Source organism: Falco cherrug, chromosome 12 (genome assembly GCF_023634085.1).
Source record: "Falco cherrug isolate bFalChe1 chromosome 12, bFalChe1.pri, whole genome shotgun sequence".
Lineage (NCBI taxonomy): Eukaryota > Metazoa > Chordata > Aves > Falconiformes > Falconidae > Falco > Falco cherrug.
In genome coordinates, this window is record NC_073708.1 from 24504117 (window position 1) to 24529118 (window position 25002).

At 44.6% G+C, this 25002-nt stretch overlaps 1 protein-coding gene across 1 annotated transcript; it reads left to right on the forward strand.

The window, feature by feature from the left end:
- Positions 1-11943: 11943 nt before the first annotated feature.
- Positions 11944-17489, forward strand: MMACHC (metabolism of cobalamin associated C). Its single transcript, XM_055724676.1, has 4 exons — positions 11944-12085; positions 13794-13988; positions 14345-14497; positions 15044-17489. The coding sequence occupies exons 1-4, from the start codon at positions 12014-12016 to the stop codon at positions 15353-15355; spliced, it is 732 nt and encodes a 243-aa protein (XP_055580651.1). The 5' UTR covers positions 11944-12013; the 3' UTR covers positions 15356-17489.
- Positions 17490-25002: the final 7513 nt, after the last annotated feature.

The following is a 25002-nucleotide window of genomic DNA, read 5'->3' on the forward strand; positions in this document are numbered from 1 at the left end:
ATCCAAAGCACAACTTGAAACAGTCTCAGAAAATAAAGCACTTAGACCTGCCCAGAAGAGGACCTTCTAGTTGTGGCTGGTTGATACATAGCTTGCAAACTGGATCCCCTACCATTAGTCGATTCTGCAATATTAGTAAGCTTTTATAAAAAGTCATTAACTATTACATGAAGCATAGATAGGGTGCTAGACAGCGTCAAACTTTATATTTGTGCATTTTAAAGACAAAAGGATCAATGTATTCATCTGCTTGGCAGCCTGCACAGCCTTCCTTGTGCTTGTTCCCACTTCCTGTCTAATAAATATACTTGAAAGACGTGCTCAGCACAGGTCTGCTCTGCTTCACGTGCACCAGCAGTTTAACAATGGTTAGCCTCAGTTCCTCTGTCATATTTTTTCTTTTGAAAAACCCATCAGCCAAATAACCCCCTGAACCACAAAACCAGCTTGATTTTGATCAGAAGGACAGTGATCACATCTGCAAGAAAGTAAGTATGTGTTTGTTCCTACTATTCAGCTCCCTCTCTGTTTACAGGTAGACCCAATTCCCCACCCACAGTTCAAATAAAGAGCCAAGTAAGTTACCAGAGGTATCCTCCCAGTCATAAAACAGGTCTCCCTGTGATGAACTGCCCAGAATTAATATATCCCTGCAGCAGAAGCCTTTTGCTAGTGCTCTTTGAAGTATAATGGAACATCTGTTGACAATCTCCCGCAGGGTAACTTCTCCCCTCCCCTGTTTTAATCCTCTCTCCTTCAGAAGTACTTTTGCTCTGAAATTAGACACATCAGTTGCCACAGGATGACTCTCACAAACATTGGAGTGTTTCCTTTCATGCTGGTCTTTCTGGGGAGCTGTAGGAAGAGGAATGAGCAGTCAGCACTGCTCAGTATGTTCTTAAAAATTTGCTGTTATGTCCGAATTCCAGAAGCTTTCAATGCTAAATTACAGGTTCTGCTTGGAACAAGACAAGGCTTATGGGTTCTGGAACATGCCTTTAAGCCAGGTTTAGGCACTCATTTGATTCTGACTGAGAAGGGTTTTACCAAGGCCAGCTGCAAAATTAGCAAAGTTTTCCTTTGTGTTAATCCTGGCTATGCCTTCTGATCACACAGGCAGATCAATCCACTAACATGATCATTACTTCAATTTCCCTACTGATTAGCCTGGGGGCAGGATGAGAATTTCCGCCTACTTTTTTAAAAGGACCTCAATATTTGTAGGTAGAAGGCAATCATGCACAATACTATTTGTGGCTGACTAGCAGAAAGGGAACCTATTTTCAAAAAGGACTGAGAGAAACACTGGGAAAATAGCTCCCTTTGTTTTACAGAGTCTAACTTGGTGGCTCACACTGAGTGATAGGGAATTGGTCACTTCCATCCTGCTCAGTCTGTTTCGTGGATGCGTTGTCACTTTTCAGATCAGCTTCAGTCAGGTCCAAGGCACTCAAGCAGGCTTTTATATCCTGACCCTGATCTGCTCATGGCTGTTCACAAATTCAGATTCACTCTAAGAAGCAGAGTTGAACTCTGGGAAGCAGCTGTTCACTGGAGAGGGAAAACTAACTGATCTCAGCCTGATCTTCAAAGCAAAAGCCACAGTTCATGCAACTGAATGAGATGAGGGTCAGAAGAGAAGCCTCCGCCAGTGTCTTGTCTTGATCTGTGCTCAGGCCTCCATTTGATGACTCCTGCTGCTACTCTCAGCGTCACCAGTCTCTGCCTGCTTTTCAAACCAGTCCTAACCAAACTCTGCTGGGCCCCCTCTACAGCAACTCTGACTGTGCCACACCCTGTCCTCTGTATTGACTGAGAAGTGGGCAGCAAAGAGAATGCCACAGATCGATCTCCTGAACTATCCCATCTGCTAGACTACAAAGCTGTCACCATCAGATAGGCAGTTGTCCTCTTTCCCCATACTCTTAAGGCTTTCTGAACTCCATGTTGTTCATTCACCTCTTCCCTTCTTCACCAGATAGCAATTCTAAAATTAAATTATTACAGAGGAAAATGGAATAAAAAAAAAATCAAACCACATAAGGAAATTTCACAAGGCCCTTTTTTGCCACTATGGCAATTTATTCTCATAAAACAATCCCAGCAAACTCCCCTTTATGGTGGTCATGGAAGTTTCTCTTCAAAGAACAAGATTTCTTAGCCTGTTTTGAGCCACAGAAAAGGAAGCAATTTACAAACAGTTGTCAAATCAGCTGCTCCATATCAGGTCTTTTCAGACAGGGTAAATCTATGGTCAGTCTGCATCTGCTCTGTTTTTGCTACGTATAGTCTCCCTAAATGGCACAATCTAAGCCCAGCTATATATCCCAGAGCTTTAGCTACCCACCATTTTAAACAATATCCAACATAACCCAAAACTTGCAATACATTGGCAAGAAAAAAGGTTTGAAGGCATTAGTAGACACAACACACACAATCCTCTCCATTTGTTCTGGTCCACCAAGTGAGAGCTCACAAGACAGGATTGTACATCCCATCCCACTAGAGAGGGCTGAAGCAAAGGGCTGCAGCTAGGAATTCTCTGACCTTGAGGAAAGCCCTCATTGCAGACAAGCACCACAGCACCTCTCCCTCTGCAAGCCAGCTAAGAACTGCAAAAGCTGACTGATACACCACAAATCAGGCCCTCCATCAGTGTCTGTCACCTGGGACAAAAGAACAGAATACACAGTACTGGGCTGCAAAGGTATATGGTGTAGGTCTAAACAAGAGAGCATGAGATGACATCCAACAGTACAGGTCTCAGGCAGAATCCGTGAATGACTTACCAAAACGGCTGTTTCCCTTCCTTGAGTTGCCTCCCTTGGGTCAGCCCCACACCTCATAGCTTCCAGTTCTGGTGAATCCAGGTAACAGACAAGCCAAGAAGAGTTTGCGTGCCTAGGGAAACCAATATCCTTTCCATCTTTTACTTGTTCCCTACATTAAAGAGTGCATCTTTTAGTTAACATTAAAGGTCATGCAGCTTTAGTTCAGGCAGGCGGTCAGCCAGGTCACTGCTGAGCTCATCCGCTCCAGCTATTTCTAGCCTTTTCTCTAGCACTGCTCTCCTTCAGCTTAAAAGACATTGTGGAGATATCTTTACAATCTACACCAACAGACCAGGGAATGAGCCTTCCCCAGAATCCTTACCCCATATGCCAGTCCTAAGAAGAAACAGCAACCTATGTCTAGCCCCTCTAGCACCACCAGTTCAGTGTGGACTGCAATCTGTGTCAAACTCTAACAAAAAACATCCTCATTGATCTTCTGCTGAAACAGAAATGCCAGCAAGCATCCTCACAAGCTACATAAGCTCAAACAAAAATAGGTGCCCCTGTAAATGAATCATGGTTCCAAGTGTCCTAGCAAGCCGCCAACACAGCTACTGGGTGCCCTTACTGTAACATTGGCCAGGGCTTCTGATGCTACAACAATATAAATATTTACTACTAATACTAAGCAAAAGATAACTAGCTGCCACTTACTAAAATGAGGGGTACTGCTTGAGCATTTGATCAGTAAAGCTCTATACTGGAGTCCCTACCTTGCATGTGCCTCAGAATAAACATTAAAAGAGAAAAACATAACCCTTTGATGGGACATGAAGACTCCTTAGGCACTGTCCTAACAGCAACCTGACATGTTACAACTGCATCTACAAAGCAGTAAGTTGTAGCAGGTTTGCTAGTAAAGTTTGAATCAGCAGGATTAGTAAATTGGAAAAACAGAACACAGGGCAGTTTAATATGCCTTACAGCCTCCATTCACAAGAATCTTAAGCATCTTACTAAAGTAGGGCATGAATTTTTTCTTTTAAAGGAACATTAGTCCTTTGTTCCCGATTTCCTTTAATGCTGTGTTAATGCAAACACAAGGGGGTTTTATATCCAAAAAGCAAGACATAAATCCAAAAGGATAAAGAGGCTGAGAGACGAACCTTCTTGAAGTGAGCAATTTTCACCTTCCTAATCTCACTGGCTGTGTGTCAGCACCAAAACAAAAATGAAGCCACATGAAAAAGTGGTATCTTGGCATGTGAGAGGAAGCGATAAGTATCATAATTGGCCCTCACATGCAGCTTTACACTACCCTGACACTAGACAGGGAGGGAGGATGAAAGAACAGGCAAGTACACGCATGTTACCTCTGTTCTGGCATAGCAATAGTGCTCTCAGAGCAAAGTTTTAACTGTGGCCCAAGTGCTAGGCCACTACTCCAAATTGTACTGCCTTCCTGCCTTTAGGTGCCTAATACTGAGCCCTACTAGTAAAACTGGGCACAGCAAGCACCTCTGATCAAATTATCAGTAGGACCTCTAGAATGCCATGAACAGTAGACACAAATAGGTTCTGCAGACCTCTGTCATCTGCATTACTGTGGAAAATCCCACTAGGTTCTTCAGATCCTGAGGGTGCAGTAACTAGCCACACTTACCTTCAGGCACCTTGATCTCTGTGGTGCTGGAAAGCTCATCAGAACTGAAGTTTCTGAGGTGGAAACCTCACCCAGTGATGGAGAAAACCACTCCATCTCTCACAGCAAGCTTCACTCCAGAAGAAATGAAGCAAGCAGCAGATTAGGTCAAAAGTTCAAAGATGAACTTGCTGAGCCTAAGCCTCCACTTTCTACCTTTTGTGACACCTTTTATGACATGGAGAAACTACTGCTATTCTGCATATAACAGCATTTTACTCCTTGCACAGGTACAAGCAGTGGCACCAGGCAGCAGAAAGCAGGTTCCATGATACACAAACTTAGGCAGCAAAACACATCAATAAAAATGTTCAGGCACTGGATTTCATCCATCTTTGACAGCAGTGGCTCCAACCAACCCCACATCATCCAGATTGAAAACACAAAGATCAACCAGCTCATTTCTGCTCAAAGCCACAGTCACAATGCCAAGCCCTTCCAATACAGGGGTCAGTTTGTCTTGGAAAGGGGCAACGGGACACCTGACCTGACCATGAGATCTCTAAACCAAAGGGAGGTTGGAATACTATGTCCCGGAGTGGTAGTAACATTGGAGTAAGTGGGGAATAGTTTCTACGATCTCTGCCTTCCCCTGCAGGCTCAGTGGATGGCACCTCCTTCACGAACAGACTTTTCACTTGATGTTTCAGGTCAGAGACTGTAGATCTGATGGAAGCAAAAGGATAACACTGACTGTCCCTTAAGCCTAGCAATGCCTACTGGAACAATTATTGGGGGTGGGGATGGGGTGGGAACCACTTTGATGGGGTTTCTGACAAAGTCATGCCTCATAGCAGCAGAAGGCAGTTCTGCTGAGCAATTCATTTGTGTTTTCAGCAGATGAACAGTCTGGCAGCATAACCTCTGCCTCCCTACCTAGCCCTGTTCACATTGTTATCTCAGTTGTGCCAGCACAATTTTTTCCTGCAGCAGCACTGTGAAGCACACCACTTCAGGGAAAAAAAACAAAACCAACACAAAACAATGATGTACTTGTTAGAACCAGCTCAGCTCCCTGATCGGATTTACAGCATACCAACAATTGCAGTGGCAAAAACTCAGGAGGCAAAGTGCTTTGAGGCCAGGGCAGGAAAAAACAGAAAGGGCGAGCACATTTTAAGCTGATGTTGACAGCACAGACACATCTCATGAAATCGCAGCTTGACAATAGGTGGGACAGTGACATAATAAGGTAAGGCCTTAGGCTTCTATAGAAAGAAACAGGGAATCAATATTTAATTACAGGAGAACTGCAATGAACTTCCATTATTGAAAACATCTCACCAAGTTGATACAATATCCTTTATCAAAGAAAAGCTAATAATAGAGCTACATCGACCTCCACACTCAGTGTCCACCAGTATTTCCCTGCTAATACAGATAGACATTAATATGACTGTGGTCAAGAAGGAGAAAGATCAGAAAAGAAGACAAGGAATGAAGACATTCTTTAACTCCATTTCAGTTACCAAATTGCCATGAGTCTTCGAAGAGTTTGTGTGACTATCTGTCTTGGATTCCTAGCTAATGCAGAGTAATAGTTCTTTAACAGGATCAGAAAAACGTTTCAAGAGCTGTGGATGGAAAGGAGAAGGAAAGTCCTTTATATTATAGGCAGAACAACATTAATCATTTGACGTCATCTTGGTAATACTGACTATTCTAGAGAACACAGAGAATGAAAGGTCCTGTCTGCACAAATACTTTATGATGACACCAAATCACGCTGTAGCCCATGTGATATCAGCATTAGCCTGAGGGAGATGAATGACAGTGTTGTGTTTTTCCTAATAATAATAAATAAAAAACCCACAAAACCCCCATACCTGGAACAGACACCTTACAGAGACATCGCTGCATCCCCCCAGAGGAGTGATGCATATTCTCTGGATGCTGTTTTACTGTAGCACAAAGCTGTATGGGGAAGCAAACTAGGAACAGTGACATGAATCCCCAGCTAAACTTGTGACAGGACATCTGGCAGCTGTCCGAGGTCAGCAGGGGTTGGACAGAGGATACAATTAAATAGAGCCAGAAAGATCTAAGGATCCTCAACAAGGAAGCTCCGATGTCACTCATTTCTCCCCAGGGAGCAGGTCAGAGCCCTTGGGTAGGGGTGGGAAGAGAGCCAGGGCCAAGCTAGCAGAGATTGGAGGCAAAAGCAAAGCTAGTTCCTACCAGCTGAGCCTGGTGAGAATGGAAGATGAGGGCAGCTGGGGAAACTGAGAAAGAATTACAGCCTAGGCAATGCAAATGAGCACCTCTTCTTGGAGGCACTGATTATTATTTCCAGTCATTTCAGCAAAAAGCAAGTAAGGTGCTGCCCAACTAGCAACAAGGAGAGCATGTGGAGTCCATCACTGTTGGGTAGGAGACAGCAACACACCTGATTAAACAAGGTGGATGAGATAGCTCAGAGAAGCCGTGAGCTAAGTCAGGCCCTGCCAGCTCAGCTCCAAGGACAGCTGGGAAGGGAACAACAGGTACCCATTCTCAACACCCCCATGGAATAAGCTGAAGGTGCTAGCCCTCTGGATACAAAAGCCTCAGTTACAGAGGCTGCCATTTCACCCCCTTCACTAGCTGTCTCAGAAGGACTGAATACCTTGCCTGCACTTAGCCAGAAGTCCTCCCCAGGAGAGAGCAGACACTTAAGCCATACCCGCTTTCAGCTTTAGCAGTTCAGGATTTAAACAGAAGACTTTACCTCATAAACCTGACAAATCTACTATCTTCACGACCATTAAAGCCAGTACCATACTAGCCGTGGAAATTAACTGTGCTCCACAAGACAAATATTCTATCCAGGCAGGTACAAAGGACAGCCAGCAAACAAGAACAGCAAGATGAAAGGTCAGTAGGTCAGTCCCCAGCACTTCTGAGCTTGCCAATCCAGCCCCTGTTAAAATGAGCTGCGACAGCAAGAGAGCTTGCAGAGCTCTGAACAACCACCAGCCAGCAGCACCCTCCTGTGACACACTCCTGCAGCTCTCAGGCAGTTACTCCCCTTGCGACCAAGAGCGGCTCTTGTCCCTGCGGCAGCTCTCAAGCGGCATGCACAGACCCCCAGACTCCCTGAAGGTGCATCCCCTCTACCCGATGTGGCCAGGTTTCTGTTGGGTGCTCCACACTTCCATCCTGAGTTTGTCTAAACTGTAAGATTGTGCTTTTGAGAAAGAAGGGACAATCACTTCCAAGCATTTCCCAGAGGCAGCCTCTGATCCACCACAATACCATTAAACCCTGCAGAATAATCATGCCCAAATGAGGCCAGAAAAACTGAGAAAAAGTAAACAGCTGGACATATGACATGTCGCCATTGGTGAACACTTCATGTTTCTAGCACCAAAGGTAATGCTTGGCTAATTTATATGCTTCTAGATTTGGATCACGACGGCACCCTACCTGGCATCATCTGTAACCTCTTGCTCATGCCAGCCCTCCTCAGAAGGAATTAAAGTTTTGCTACAGGTAGACTAGCACTATTTGCCCACAGTGACCACCTTACTTTTACAGAGAAGCTGAGAGCATGCTTCCACCTCCCCCTGGGAAGCAGATGACAAGCCCCAGCTGTGCAGGTATCCTTCTGCAGCAGGAATTTTCCAGAAGAATGGTAACATGCTGCTTGGTGCAAAAAATACAGGTCAGTTGTTAGCTCTACTTTCATTTCAATTGTGACCCTCCAGCTCTGTCCATTTCCTATTCTTCTCCCATCAAGCCTTTTCTGATTCTCCCTTTTGCAAAGGTCATCTACTTCTGCAACAACTGAAAAAAATATCAATTCCATTCTGGCTGCAGTAAGACCTGTTATACCATAAAACATACAAACACTTACCTTTTCCCCCACTCATACATATTTTGATGATACCTTTCTAACTGCCCTCCACCATTCAACACAGGAACAGGAAGGCCTCTTCCTGCTGTCTCAGCAAGCTTGTGAGGCAGGAAAGGTACCTGCAGAGCACCTTGCACACAGGCTGTCTTGATCAAAGTCTTTGTCTTGGCTTCAGAGTTAACTATCTTCTTAGGAGTTGGTGCGATGCTGTGTTTTGGCTTTGATGTGAGATTTTTCAGTTCCTCAGGTCTTACTAGCAAAAAGGTGGGAGGGGACACAGCCAGGTCCGCTGACCCAAACTAGCCAAAGTGGTATTCCATACCATGGGACACCATGCCTGGAATATATACCTGGGGGTTTGGCTGGGGCGGGTGAATTGTTGCTTGGGGACTGGCTGGCCATCGGTCAGCAGGTGGTGAGCAGTTGCATTGTGCACCATGCATTCCTTTCTTCCTCTCCCTCTGGATGTTATTCCTTCCCTTCCTTTTTTCATTATAATTGTTATTGTCATCATTGTTATTATTGTTCTTTCATTTTTATTCTATTACAGTTATTATATTGTTCTTATCTCAACCCTTGCAGTGTCAACTTGAGTTCTTTTAATGTAATCAGTTGCAGACATTTGGTTCGATAGTTCTTCCTCTTGTTGACCTGTGCAGTGAAGCAACTTGACCTCACTCAGACCAAGAAAAAGGCCATGGCTAAACTACATTCTGCACCTGATTTTCCATCTGTCTATTACTAGGCAAAACCTTACAGAATTATATCCACCCGCACGTCTCCCAAAGGCAAAGGGTGGATTGATCCCATGGCTGCCAGCAAGCCCTATGCTTGCTCTCCTCCCACAGCTCTCCCAGAACACAGCATGGAGTCACAGCTTGTCAGCCCCGTGTATTCCTCTTTTCTTCTCCTCCAGGACTGCCTGTTCAGCAGTGTTCCCTGGTTTCATTCTTCTGAACAGAGATCCTCAGCTATAACAAACATTACAGTGCTTCCCACTGGGGGCTGTTTCTTCTAGACCCCTTAGACTGCAGCAGGTTATCCTGTGCAGAATCAGAGTTCAGATCACACAAGGAGCAGAACACACCACCTCTCACTGACTTTATGCTGCAGTTGTTCCAACTCTTTCCTCACACATTCATCATTTTGTCACGGTAGTGTTTCACTGCTTAAAGAAAGTGGGAAAAGCTACATTTTCCTCCAGTACCTCCCCTGCACCAGCTCTCAATCTACAAAGGTCTTAGCACTGACGTTTCATTTATTTCTTGTGGACTGCTGGCTTTGGGATACAAATGAGATGCACAATCTCTATACTGTTGGTGAAGTACTTCCTGTTGCTAGTTATGGCATTCATCTTTCACCTCCTCTGTCCTCTCCATCAAGGCCTCCGAGCTGTTCTGCAATCACTGAGCATCCTCTGTAACAGCAAACGGGAAAGGCAGGAGATGCTAAGGTCCCAGCTAAGCTCTTCAGTTGCTGGGACAGAAGGGATAAGAATAGGATCAAGGAACACCCAGCAAAATGGTTTCAAGGTTCAGTCCCGTACCAATCCCTGGCAGAGGCAGAGTACGGCAGTATCCCAGGAATTCCCCTCTGCCACTATGCTGTATGCTCAGCAGACCACAGAAACCCTGTCTTCCTGGACCACTATATTCAGACAGAACAACTGGCAAGATACCCATTAAGAATTCAAATATTTGAACTAACCACCCTCAAAGGCAACTTAGCCAGCTGACTAAACATTGTGCGTCACAAAGGTTTCAGCAAAGGACTCCATGTGAGGATATCTGACTTTACACCAAGCTTACTCATGGCCCTCCAGGAACACTTCAGCCTTGTTCTCCAGTTTCATTTTCTCTCCTGAGAAGCAAAGGTGCTTCTCAGGTTTTCAGGTCAGTAAAGGCAGAGGAAGAAAAGAAAAATTCAAAAAGCCCTTTCTGCCTTGCATCTAACACCTTGTCTGTGTTCACTCGTTTAGTACGGAAATGACGCTACACTGTGCCAGGCTACACTCACAGCCTGTTGTTTCTTCAACAGGACTTCAGCAACCTAGACAAGAACTGATTCGTGTAAGAGGCTCCTGTAACCATCAGCGCTTCAGTTCCAGTGCCTTTACCTTTGCTACCTTCCAGTTTACCAATCTGCTCCTGCTGGAGCTCTTTCTCCTGCTTTAGTCAATTAATAGACTGAACGAACAATTCAATGATCTGAGCAGATGGGCAAAAACAGATTTTCTATGGAAATAACATAGTTAGTAGGCTGGTTCAACATCAGAAGCTGGAAATACAGTGAGAACTAGAGAAGACAAACCTCAGTTCTAAACAAGACTGATCGGATCAGTCTGCCCTTCTACAGAGGGCACGGATACAATAAGAAAAAACCCTGGGGTTTCTAGAAGATACAAGGGAACTCCACAGAGAAAGCAGTTTGCTTATCTGAAGTAGTTCTGCTCCCAAGAAATTGCAGATTTGGTGTCCTGACACTTCATAAAACTCAGGACTAATGGCTGGAGAAAGTTGCACAAGAACTATGAAGATTATGGTAAGCTGCTATAAAGATTAGGGTAGAGAGATCCAGCTCTCAGGCTTGCTGTCAAATGTGGCAAATGCGGTAAGGAATAGGGAAGCTGCAAAGAACACATACTTTCAGATGGCGAAGGGGAAAGGATTGTCAGCACGGAGGCCTCATTAACTATTTTAGTGAGCAGTGTCCACCCACATGGGAAGGTGGGGCTTATCAAACAGTGTACGATGAAAGAAAAATATGCACAATATAGAGTGGTATAGCACAGATGGGCACATTGTGCAACTACACTAGGAGAACTTGCTCTTAAGACAGACGATCTCACCAGAGCCCTCAAACCGCCTCGGTTTGGGATGGCTGCTGTCTCCACTGTTGCCTGGCTGCAGCGTGGGAGAGGCACGCAGGTACAACACAGCTGCTGGGTGCCAGGCAGGCACCCCTGTCACCACGTCGTCAGGGCCCAGCCTGAGAGCTGCAAACCCACCGCAGACAGAAAGCGACAGACGTTAGTGGGGCTGTGAGGGAAGGCGCCCGCCTGGGCCTGCCCCACCTGGGCCCCCAACCCACTCTGACACCCCCCCACCCTGGCACCTGCCCCACCTTGACACCCCCCACACCCTGGCACCTGCCTCAGCCAGCACCTCAGCTCAAGAACCAGCCAGGGCGCCCGTCCAGGCACCGGCATTCTTCCCTTTCCCACTCGGACCGCACCACCACGCACGGCCGTTAGCAGCGGCAGGCTCTGCCGCGATTATCAGCAATAATCTACCGGGGGGTTATTACCCCCGCCACCCCTCCGCACGGGAACCGCCGGAGTTCACCCACCGGCAGCTCCCGGGAACACGAGCGGAGCGAGTACCGCTACACAACAGCCGGCCGGCGGGACCGCCGCCGCTCCTGCTCCGCAGCCGACCCCCCCGCCTGCGCCGGCGCCCCCGGAGGAGGGACAGCAGCGGTTGCCCCCCCGGGCGGCCCCTCAGACCGGATCCCGCGCGCCGAGCCCCTGCCGGGCGATCCCGCGCGGAGGGGCCGCGCGCCGCAAATCCCAGGGCGCCACGCGCGGCTGGGCCGTCTCCTAGGCGACGCCTCCCGCCGTGCCTCCCGTGGTGCCCCGCGCGCAGCCGCGCGCCGGGGGGGGCCGTCGCAGCTGCCCTTGCCGCGGGGCGCCGCGCGCGGGGCATGGAGCGGCGCGTGGCGGAGCGGCTGCGCGGCGCCCTGGGCCCCTCCGGCTTCGAGGCGCACGCCTTCAAGGTACTGACGTCAGCGGGGCTCGCCGCGACGTCGCTGTTACCCGGGCGGGAGGGAGCGCGGGTCGGTGGCGGCTCCCTCCGCCATCCGGTGACCCCTGCGGCCGCGGAGCGGCGCCGGGCCGAGGCGCGAGGGGCGCCCCCGGGAGGGCAGACCCCTCGCTGCCCCCGCCTTTGTGGGACGAGGCCGGCGGCGCTGGGCCGCCAGGCTGCCGCCCCCAGTGCTGCGCGGGCCGCCCGCACCGGCAGGCCGAGCCCCCCGGGCCGCCCCCTGCGAGCGGTGGCGCCCACCGTGCTGGTCCCGCGGCCGCCGGCAGGTGGCGCTGCCTGCCCGAGCCCTGGCGGCGCCGCTCCGCCCCGCTGGGGGGGAGGTGACTCGCCCGCGCGCAGCGCGGGCTGGGGACGGACCCCGCCGGGCGCGGGGGTGGCCGCTGGCCGGGGGAGTTCAGCCCCCCCCCACCGCTGACCGCGGCCGGCACCGGGCTGGGCGAGTTGGCGGAGGAGCGAGAGGCGGGGGGTTCGCTCAGCCTGGCCGGTAGCGCGGGCCGGGGCTGCTGCTGGGGCTGGGCATCGGCCTGGTACCGGCCTGCGCGTTGGTCCCGGGCTGGTAAGGTCAGGAGAGTTACATAAAGATAACGCCTGCACCAGCAGGGAGTAAAGTCCTCTGAGCAAGCTTAAAATTTAATCTAGGCATACATTAAGGTGCAGGCTGCCCGGCTCGTTCTGCCCACTGAGGAGCGTCTCCCTTGCAGCTGAGGCAGCCTCTTGCACCTCTCCTCCGGGAGCTGAATGCGTCCACCCCGCTTCCACCAGGGCGTAGGGGATCCTGGCTGCCACTGTCACCTATAAAGCCAGCTTCAGATTAATTTCACTGATGGTTAGAAGTGACCACTTTTGCATTTTCAGAAAATGCCAAGTGTTAGTTACATGACTTGATAATCTCTCTGAATGTTAAACCTGGTCTTTATAGCACCCTGGGAGAGTTGTCATAACCTATAAAAAAGACTGATGTTATTAGTAGTGGAGTGCAGGGGGGTTTGGCCATTATTCCTCCTTGCTTGGCCGTTGTTGGTCTGAGCCCTGCCCCCCTGGTCATGTCTTCCTGCTGCCCTGGTCTGATCCTCCATTTCTGGACTGTGTTATAACACATCCAGCCTTGGAAACAAACATCAAAATGTGGCAGTGTCACAATCCACATGCTACAGCTGATGATTCTGGGAGTTTTTAGCACTGCTAGGAGCTTCACAACCACCATTTCCACACCCAAGTGTTTCCTGCTGAAGAAATAATCCATGCAACTTGTCACATGAGCAAAACAGAAGTACCAATTTCTTTCTGGTTGAAGATGGGGAAAAAAAAAACCCCAAAACCAGAAACTGAAAGCTTTATCTAAACCAAAACATCTGATTTGCATTGGCAAGACTGGTTGCTCATACTTCCCTACAGGGTTTCTGAGCAGAGCTGGATAAAGGGCAGCCTTGAGCTGAATGCAGTGGATGATTCTTATCTCTCACATAGAGCTCACAGTACAGCTTCCAGAAACTCAATCCCAGTATGCAAAACAACTTGGTTTGAATAGAAGGCACTATGCAGGCTGCCTATCTGGGTTGCAAATGAAGGTGGCTACACTTCTGTCCACTTCTAAAGTCCTGCATGCCCACTAGCAAAAGAGTGGTGTCCCTGTTCTCATGGAGATTTGTTTTTCTTTGCAGGTTGGATGGTACAATGCTGTTCTCCAGCCAGCCTTTCATCTCCCCTACCCAGATGACACACTGGCCTTTGTGGTCCTCAGCACCCCTTCAATGTTTGACAAAGCCCTTAAACCTTTTGTGAACAAAGAACGGTTAAAAATAATCAGGGATCCTGTGGATCAGTGTGTTTCTCATCATTTATCACGTGTGAAGGAGGTAAGAACCTGAAATACCGATTCCTTTTACTATTCTGGCACAGTAGACAAAGCCTTCCGGGTTCCTGCTCTTGCTCTTTAGAAGGGTAAAACATTATTCATGATGGTAAGAGCATCAACAGGCTGTTGGCCTGCTTTAGTTGTATATTCTGCCTCTTTGCCGTTGCAACCTGTAGCTATGGAGAGTTTTTTACAGTCGTATTTTAAAAACCCAAGGCCACAAGCACTCTAATAGATTTCAGTAGCAGGATGGGGAAATAAGCAGGCTTCACATGTGCCTGTTTTGCTAGCATCCAGCACTCATGTATTGGCAAATCTTTTTCCATGAGCCTGGGCTGATGTTTTTAATTTTCCCAGAAATTCCCTGACCAGAAGGTGGACGTCATATTTGATTATGAGATTCTGCCAAGCCGAAAGCCCAAGTTCTTGGCGCAGACAGCTGCCCATGTTGCTGGGGCCGCATTTTACTACCAAAGGAAGGATGTGAAACTTGATCCTTGGGGAAAAAAGGTGAGGGAAAAACAGTCTGGGAAGAACCACTAAACTGCAATCACAGAATCATACAACTATGTTTACTCACTAGTTCTTTCTCCAGGAAAATACAAAGTCCGTATCACATATATATGTATAAAGTGTTTCAGACAAATCAGAAGATTTCAAGATTCTTCAGGGTGGTATGCAGATGCATACATAGAGAAGAATATCTTGATCTATTAAACCTACTTAGACAGGAGAATAAATTTCAGTGTGAAAAAAAGACCTGTTATTTGGAGCATTACAAATAGGAGGAAAAAATTGCACTGTGGTTAATTTCCGTGTTACATTTTCAAAAAGGGACCTCTCCCCACGTTACAGGGTGTTGTGTGTGGGCATGGGAAAATGGGAATGAAATGCAGTGCTTCAAGCCACATGTTCAGGAAAGCGCATTTTTCTCTGTGTAGCATTCCAGCAGAGGGCTAGGAGCATGAGAAGTTGCATCAAAGCTTGATGCTTTGAACTCCAACCATTACCAGAAACAAACCGAGACATCCTAGATCCTTCTTTTTTTTCTTCCAGAAGATCTATGGCGTATGTATCCATCCCAAGTATGGTGGTTGGTTTGCTATCCGGGGTCTTCTCCTGTTCCCAGATATTCAGGTACCATTCCTGGAACAATCTGACCCTGTTGACTGTGTGAGCACAGAGGAGAAAAGAATTGAGTTGCTGGAGCAATTCAATTTCCACTGGCAGGACGGCCGCTACAGGGACATAATTGAAGTGAAGGAAAGGTATTCGGAGGAGCAAAAAGCCTACTTTGCCACTCCTCCAGCAGAGAGGTTGAGACTGCTGGGGCTGACACAAGAAGCCCAGAGAAGCACATTTCACTGAGTGACCTGGCTCCGTGAAGGGGTGGAGGGTAAGCAAAGTGTAACTCATCAGCACCTTTTCCACAGTGCTGAGGAGGATGGTGTGCTGATAACAGATGGCAAATCCAAGCAGCGTGATGCAGTGGCGCAATCCAAACGTCAGCTTCTCAGAGTTAAGAGGGGAGTGCTGCATCAAAGCATTGGTGGTCTGGAGGAAGGTGGGAGCAGCCTGTTCTGTACTGTTGCTGATTTGGTGCATCTTCTTGGGAGTCTGATAAGACACCAGTTGGTCTTTGGTTCAGAAAAGTTCAGACACTCTGGAAACTGGAAGACACGTGCTGCTCATTAGAGAAGTCATTTGTGTTCTCAATAATTTTCTTTCCAAATGTTTCGGTATTATTCTATGTGAGAGTAAAAACCATTGATTTTCAGTCATTGTGCTCCAAAATGATTTTTTTTTTCATCTGAACTTGGGGCAGATGCTTTTTTACATTTTATTACCCTGTGTCATAACTCTCCCTAGGGCATAAGTGTTCTGTCTTTTCAGTGTTGCCTTCCTCAAAGAAAATTTGCCCTGTATTCCTTCACTTGCAGTGAAGCTTTATTTAATTAAGAAATCTTTCAATGTGTCCTTTCCTTAATATCCAAAAGAAAATTCTCCAGATATTGTTTCATTGAGTAGTGTGATCCTGTACATGAATCAGGAGTGAGGAAATTTGAGCCAACAGCAGCCCCCTCCTCCAGGGTAGTTAAGAAAGGGAAAGGGACAGGACAAAGGTCACAGCCCAAGTCTGCTGTTTCCCCTTCACCCAGGGCCAGCTTCTCAGAACAAGGTGACGTCTTTACATCAGTTTTAAGCATTTATCCACTGTATAGAGCAGCCGACTAAAATCTTTGGGAAGATGCTGCATAATGTCTATGTGAGTGGAGTGTTAAGGTAACTGACTGAAAAAGACAATTCTCATTGACCTTTTTCTAAGGTAGATGAGGTTTGTATTTAAAATATTTTTCAGTGCTGTGCCAGCACACACCGACACACCACAGTTTTACTACCATAGTTTCCTGTTGTACCATCTGTATGGGGGAGATCATAAACCTGCTCACATGTAAAAACCACTGCATGAAACATTGTCACACGCACAGGCAAACAAGCAGAGGCAGGGGGTAGAAAGAGAAAATATTCATTATGTTCATGTTACTTACATTGCTGGATAAAACAACTTCAGACATAAATATAGCAATTTTTTAGATGGCACTGTCCTGTTAGATTTGTGCAGAGGTTACAATGGCACTGGGAATCGGGAATTAATTTATCTTCCAGCACTTGGAGGCTCAGGCCTCAATAAAATAATACAATAAAAATAATATTTTGTGGGAGTTTTGTTACTTGACTGCAGTGCAGTGCTGCAAATCACTAAGCACTTTTTCCCCTTCCATGATATCAACACGATGATGCAAAAATACTCACGTTGCAGAACTGAGCCATTCCTTTTTATTTTATGTTGTGATAATTCTTGATACCTTTTGGAGACTCAAAAACCAAGGTTGCCCTCATGATACGTCGCTGCAGTTTTTCATAATCTATGTACTAACTAAGCACAATCAAAATTCAGCGTAACAAGTTCGTAATGTAAACAGAGTAGTATGCATGTGATCACTGGGTTTGTTCAGTGTATTTGCTGTTACAAAAAAGTCTTTGTTGCTTTCCATGCTTTGTTCACCACATCTGGCTAAGGCACGACACCTGACTTACTGTGTGATAGTGGTATTGTGATTTTTAATTTAAGCAAAATAATGAAATTGGTTTAAATTCTCTTCTTTTGTTATAAAAGTACTTCTGGTTGAAATATTGGTTGACCTTCCAGAACTTTCCAATTGACCTGTAATTTAACAGGGACTTGAGTTAGTGGCTTGTATTAGTAACATATATAAAATATTGTTTCTCTTAGAAGGATAAATACAGAATGGAATTGGATTTATCTTTTTACACTACAACTTAAAGTAAAACATTTTGCAGTTGATTTCTTACAAATATTTAATATCTTGTCTTAGTTAATTTATTAAACTGATTACCATAGCCATTTCATTTCAATTTTTGTAATCTATTTCTCTCTACATGATATTTTGGTTAATAAAATACACAAAGTTATAAGTAATCCTCAGTACTGAGTATTTTTATTTAAATAATGCAACGATTAACTTGTGGAAAGCTAAAGATACTAAAGTGAGAATCGATTATTGCATTTTTAACATACTGAAAACAGTGGGCTACCTAATACACGCAAAATCTAGTATCTGAAAACAAAAATTTATTCTAGTAGAAGTTAGTAAACTATTATGGCAGACTCATTGGGATACAAAAAAACTAAGCCGTACAGCACATTATGAGTAAGTCTAATAAATGTTTATCTTTTCCAAGTCATTTCAGCAAGATCATTTAACAGCAAGCACATGACGGTGCACTTTCATTTTTTCCTCTGTTCTTGCAGTTACAAAAGTTCAAGGTGTCCAGCGATACATGACTGGTATTTGAGGAGTTTTCCCTCATTAACTTAAAAGTAATACCTGTAAGTACTGAAATTCTTATATGTTAAAACACATCAGTGAACACTGAGTCACGGTAAGGGCAAATCTGAGTTCCTTGTGCTTCTGGCAATACAGTTATGTCAGGCAGACTGGAGAACAAATATTTAATAACATATCCTTTCCTAGTTCTGAGTGAACTGGAATCAGTTCTTACTGGTTTTGTCTTAGCCAAGTCACAGAGATCCACAGCTGCAACCAGTGATTTTCTTTCCTTGCTGGTTGAAATATAATGGTTTCTGTCTTACAAAATGGAAGTTTGAGAACCTGTTTGACTTATCTTTTGGGACAAGCCTAGACACGGTAATGGATCATTCTTGGATCGTGAGGCATTGTGAAGACATTCTTATTTTCAGCACTTGGCAAAAGTCAAACAAGTAATTGCAAATACTTGGATAGATTTACTAGTTCAAGTATCACATTTTACATTTTTAGACAATTTTTTTTCTCTAAATCCTAATGTTTAAACATGTATTAAAGTATCTTTTCCTCAATATAACCAGTAGGGTGAATATTCAAGAGCTGAACAGTCAAACAAAAAATAATTAGAAGCTACCTGAATTTTAATTCCATTTTAACAAGATATTTGGTATATTTCAAGGTAATAGAATATTGTATGGAGAATTAACAAATTTATAATGTTTTCATGCACAATATACATAACATTTATCATTCATCTTCTCCTTCAGTTAAAATTTCCTGGGTTTTACTTCACTAACCTTAACTGAGATTTTTATTAAGATTAAAGATGTGACAGAAAATACCAATTAAATGCAAAGCACAATCTAATCTGGTGACAAGCAGCCATTAGGATTATTGCTCAGAAAGGGAAAAACGATTGAGAAACACTGGGGGTTTTCAGTGGTTGGGTTTTTTTGGTACCAGTTTAATCAGTTACATTTCAGCGGCGCAAGAATGAGCATTAATCTTTCTTTAGAGTATAAAGTAAAGTTTGGCAAACTTAATTCCTGATATTGCCTCATTTCTTTCTATAAAAAGGGTGCCTTGTAACAATCCTGACTTCCTCTAAACTATGGAAGACTAAGGATGGTTTGCTGTATAAATCAGAGCTGGTGTGTCAGATGAGAATAGCCAACATTATGAGAGCAGTATACTCTTCTGTTCTTGTTGTTGCATATTTTTTTTAGGGTTTTTTTTTGTTTGTTTTTTAGAGTTGCCCTCTTCTGGGTCAGAAGCATAATTTTACTCATTCAATATAGTATACATGGTCTTTTATTCATTTGTGACTAAAATTATTGGTGGTGCAGCTATTGTTTCACATGGGTTAAATTATGAAAATGCACAGTAACTTGAATTTGACTGAAAAAAAAATAATTAGTAAAGACTTCTGTATTTCTAAAAACAAGAAGTGGTAGCTACGGCTCAATGCCACTGTGGTTATCAGCCCTCTTTCTTCAGCCCCATGCAAAAAGTACATTAAAAAAGTTAGCTTTGAATACTGATTTAAGTGGCAACAGTTCCAAATTTTTCCTCTAAGAGGAAGTGGGTTTTGCAGTTTACTGCAGTGGAAAGCCAGTGGTACCTTTGCAACCTTAACTTTCACAAATTCATCTATCATAATGGACAAATGTGTTAGTGAGACTTTTCTGCTGTGAAGTTGGCTTCCTGTCATATCATATATCCTGTGACAGATCATCCATCACGTTTGCTGCAGAAGGTGAACAGAGCACTTCCCTTCTGGGTTTTCAAGAAGGAAACTGAAAGAACCAAGGAACACAAACATGCTTTTCTTTCTGTGACTGAAAAAACAGATAATGTTCACATTCTTTAGAAAAACAGTAGTTTAGGTGAAAAAACAGGGCAGGGTTTTTTTTCCCCCCAATAACTGAAACACAATAATGGGACATATGGTGGGAAACTTCAAAAATTGAAATATTTTATCATAGAATGAGCTATACAATATTTCAGTGGAATGTTTAAAAACTCTCCAATAATATACCATTATCTGCAAAATGCGATTATATACATATAAAAGTATTTGAAATGGCTACTTCCTGAAAAAATAAATTACATAACCATCATTCATTAATATTACATGTATAATACATTTCTCATTTTATGTTGTTTTTGTTGAGGTTTGTACACAATGCAATGAGCAAGCAATTTTATTTTTAAGAACGGCTTATGCTTTTATTTCCCCAAAACACTTCCTACAAGAAATTTTGAAAGAGAATTTGGGTTTTTTCTGTCTTCAAAATTTCTGGAAAGCATACACTTTACACTAAGTCACTCTGGGGATTTTTTCCCATGTAAAACAAAGCATGGGATGGGATAATTTTTGTAAGTAAATTAAAGACAGGAATCGTCATTTTTTTTGCTATGAATGTGTAAAACCTCTTACTCCTTTTAAAGGAATTCACTAGTTTTTTGTTTTAATTTCATCTCATAACCCTTTTTCCAGTATTGTTCACACTAATCTTCCTGAATCATTCACTGTTGCCTCAATCTTTTAACAGGCTCTTCTTCTAAAACATAAAAAACTCCAGCAATAAAAATGAAAGAGAAAGTCGACTTACTTTTGCGAAAAGCTAATTTGATGCAATACATAAATCTTAAATTACATTAAGTTGTATTAAGTGTAATTAAAGACTTTTTGCTCTTTTGACAAAGGATACTAATATCATTTGTCAGTGCAGATACTTCAAAACTATGTTGCCATAGAATATGGAATATAAACCTACTGGGCTCACAGTTTCAGAGGACAGTGCAATCTTGATGACTTCACCTATATTCATTCATACATATATATATTCATATATCTATGGCCAAATGGTATCTTGCACAGAAACATTCTAAATTCAGACACGTGTCCCATAATATGTACAATGATTTAAGTTTCAGGTGAAAGAGCCAAGTTTCGCATTAAAGTCCAAACCCATCATCACTAGGTGTGGTGGGAAATGCTTCCCACAGCACAGTTCAGGAACACTGCAAACAATTCACAGCGTGACGGCAACCTATTCTCCTGCAGCCACATAAGTGTGTGCAGCACGGATTAGTTGAATCTACAGTCATTTGACTTGCACAGGCTTTGGCCTGTAAAGCCATTCTGTAATAATCATACTCCTGTGAGGTGCTTAAATTATACCAATGTTACAGGTGAAGACACTGACTAGCAACCTGATACAAACTAGATGTGTGGACAGCCAAAATAAAATCAGTTCAGACTGTACGTTAAAGGCAAATTCATCTGTTTTTTCTTTTCTGATTATTAAAAATAGAAGCGGAGATACTCACAGAACATCAGAACCACTGAAAATTTCAGAAGATATATAACATTTTTCAAACTATTAATATGATAAACCCCATTATTTTAACATAACCCTTACATGAATGTTGTTTTGATGTATAACATTACTAAAAAGTACAATCATGGCGCTTTTGTAAACATACTTTCCTAAACCAAAGTGCATCATTTTGCAATACCTGCATGATGTGAACTACTTGCTTTTGTTCTTTGAACTGTATTGATTCGTTGGCCAATCCAATAACCTATTCATCAAAGGTCTGATGAAAAGGCTGGAGCACTTGTTAAGAAAATAGTACCTTTTAAATTTAGTAACTATGAAAAGTATTTTTTCAAAGCCAGTGAAAAACTTTTTGTAATAAAGTGCTAATTTTTTTAATATTACTAAGCAGTTTTTTTCTTATCAACATCTGTAAATAAATAATTGTTAATTTTGAAAAAACATACTCATAAAAGATATACAATATCTAGTAAAGGTTAGGTTCTGTATGTCAAATATCAAAAGTCACATTCTAAGTATTCCATGATAAACATAATGTGCTGTTTTGTATTATACATTTACAAAAATCCTGCTGCTCTTATACAAATGCTGTTCTCTGAAAACTTAATTACAGATATCCATCTCAAAAATAAGAGAGTAAGTATTCTTACATAATATATGAGGAACGCAGGATGTGTGTATCGAGTTTGCATGGCAAGGTTTTGGCAGCAGGGAGGCTACACAGGGGTGGCTGCTGTGAGAGGGTACCAGAAGCTTCCCCCATGTCTGATGGAGCCGATGCCAGCTGGCTCTGAGACAGACCCACTGCTGGCCACGGCCAAGCCCATCAGCGATGGTGGTAGCACCTCTGTGACAGCATATTTAAGAAAGGGAAATAACCTGCGTGACAGCAATTGCCACCAGAGAAGAAAGGAGTGAGAATATGTGAAAGCAACAACTCTGCAGACACCAAGGTCAAAGAAGGAGGGGAGGAGGTGCTCCAGGCGCTGCAACAGAAATCCCCTTTGCAGCCCGTGGTGAAGACCACGACGAGGCAGGCTGTGCCCCTCAGCCCATGGAGATCCATAGTGGAGCAGATCCCACCTGCAGCCCAGGGAGGACCCCACGCCAGAGCAGGTGGGTGCCTGGAGGAGACTGTGACCCCATGGGCAGCGCGCGCTGGAGCAGGGTCCTGGCAGGGACTATGGACAGATGTGCTGTTTGGAGCAATTTGCTGGCAGGACTTGTGACTGATCCCATGGGGGACCCACACTGGAGCAGCCTGTGCCTGAAGGACAGCACCCCGTGGGAGGTATCCATGCCAGAGTAGTTTGTGAAGAACTGTCTCCCATGGGCCAACCTGCCACAATGTGGAAAATTTATTTCCTTCCACTTTTACTTAGTCTTCAATAGGAACAGACAAATCAGTACCTAAAGCCATTGCCTGTAAAACTGCAGCAAATGGGAGCTTTGCCATTTATTTTGAGGGCAAGATCGCACCACCTGAGAGGTGATGTCAGGGCCACTTCACCACAACTGTTAACGTTCAGTTTCAAAGACTGACAATAGTTTGCTTTTGTTATGCTACTGTTACATACATTTTTGAAATAATATATAATTACATACAGTTTTAATAGTTTTACAGATCTCATCAAACAGCAAAAATCCCATATATATTTATATAATTACATCTACTATAGCTGCTTACCAGCGTAAGCACCTGGTGCTGTGTACTATAGCCCTCAAAACCAATATAACGTATTAAAATATAGCCAATTTCATTATCGTGTTGTCAGTAGATGTCTGCTAGTACATTTGTTTCCATTGGCACTCTGCTATTGAGATGAATGTAGTATCATAAATTTCTGTAAAAATCTGTAAAAGATACATACAGGTACTTAAACTGATCCAAAGAATTTTTCAGGGATTATCTTAAGGCTGAAACTTCATATGCTTGTAAAATGTTCTTTTGCTGGTTATATAAACCCCCAGTAATCACAGCAATCAGCAACAAATAAAAAGAAACAGGAAAGAGGCACAGTACGATGGGTTTCAGTTTCCCTTCATCCAACTATTCTGAGTGAAATATTCTAAAGAAACTAATGAATACAAGGTTGTATTTATAATAAGCACTCAAATTAGAATGATGTGCAATCACCCACACATTAAAAAAAACAAACATTACATTCAAGATTCTGTCCTTTCTAAATCGCATCTGCTGTACGCACCTTCAGGGAAAATCCCACTAAGCAGCAGATGCTATTTGCAACAGCTGTTAGTCTTGTCACCAAGACGAAGAGCTGCTGACAGGTTTTTACCTCACTGGAAAATACGGCACCCATTGATCATGAAAGCAAAACCAGTTCATGACCATAATGAAAATATAATGTGCATCATTCCTCAATAAATGAGGGTAATAGTTATTCGAATGTCATAAAAATGACACCAGCCTGTCGTGATACTAGGAGCAGGGTGTAAGCCCCAGAACACTTAATGGAGCTTCCAGGCTACATCTGAATCAATATTGAGTTTAAGCCCAGAAATAAACCCCTGTGTGTTATCCATTTTTTGTGTTATACCCATGGAAACATTAAAATGACAGCACGGCAAATGTTCCCATAAGTGCCTCACACAGCTGAAGAATAAAAGAGATGTTTAATTGCATTAATTCCCACAGTCAGTCATCTGGTGCAAGCATATAATACAGTTCCTAACCCACAGGTATTTTGTTTCTTGGCTGTTTTGGATTTCCATATCATCATTTACCAGCAACCGTGATGTTATACACGCCCCGCTGGTGCCTCAGCTCCCAGGGAGAGCCCCACAGCCGTTACAGCCGCCATGTTTACCTCAGCCCACAGAGCTGCCTCTGCATGAATACTTCAGTGGCTATCAAGATTAACCATTTTCACAACAGGAAAATTAACACATGAACACAACTGTTACTATTGGGACATTTAAAAGGTGGGAGGTAGTAAAAATGTGCTGTTGGGCAATGTGAGCTATCCCTCAAAGTAGGAGCAAAGGTAGCGGTGTCAGCAGTGAGGGAGAGGGAGAGCGGCGGCAGCTAGCGAAGCCCTCCTGTCACAGCTGGGCCGCCCCACGGCCGCGGCACAGAGGAACGAGGTATCGAACGGAAGGCGTCACACCGGAGAAGCCGGTTAAACAAATGAAGATGGCGGGTCTGTACGGGCCACCCCCGCCCGCACGGCTCCCATCTCCCGCAGCCCGCCGCCGCCCCCGCTCCCGCCAGCGCCCGCGGCAGCGAGGTGAGGCCCCGCCCGCGCGCCCCGCCCGCAGCCAATCCCCGGGCTCCGCGCGCGCCGGCGGGAGGAGCGGCGGCCGCTGGGAAAGCGCGGGCAGCTCCCCCGCCGCGCTGAGGGGGCAGGTCAGCGCTCCCGCCCGGGCCGGGGGGAACTGCCGCAGGGAGCGGGCGGCCCGCCGCCGCCAGGTCTACTCCCTCCCACCGGCGTCCTCCGATGGGTACGCGGAGCCTTGCTCTGCCTTCTGGGAGGGGAGGTGCAAGACCAGAACGTGAGAGAACCCCCTTGTCCCCCAACAAGGGGTAAGCGAGAGAGCAGCTAGTAAGTCTGTTCCTTTTAAATGCAGTTTTTATATTTGAAGTGACTGTGCTTAATGGTTTGAGAAAGGCCGTTTATATCACTGAGAGGCTGAACTTGGTCACTAATGCGTAAAGGCCCTCAGTCTGGGCACAGAACAGGCTGATCTGCCAGGAGTTAGGCCTTCATGTAGCATTATGCAATGTAATGGCCCAGCCAAAACAAGTGCAATTTTACTTCTAAGAGCAGAAGTCACTTTAGTCACATCATCAGGGTGA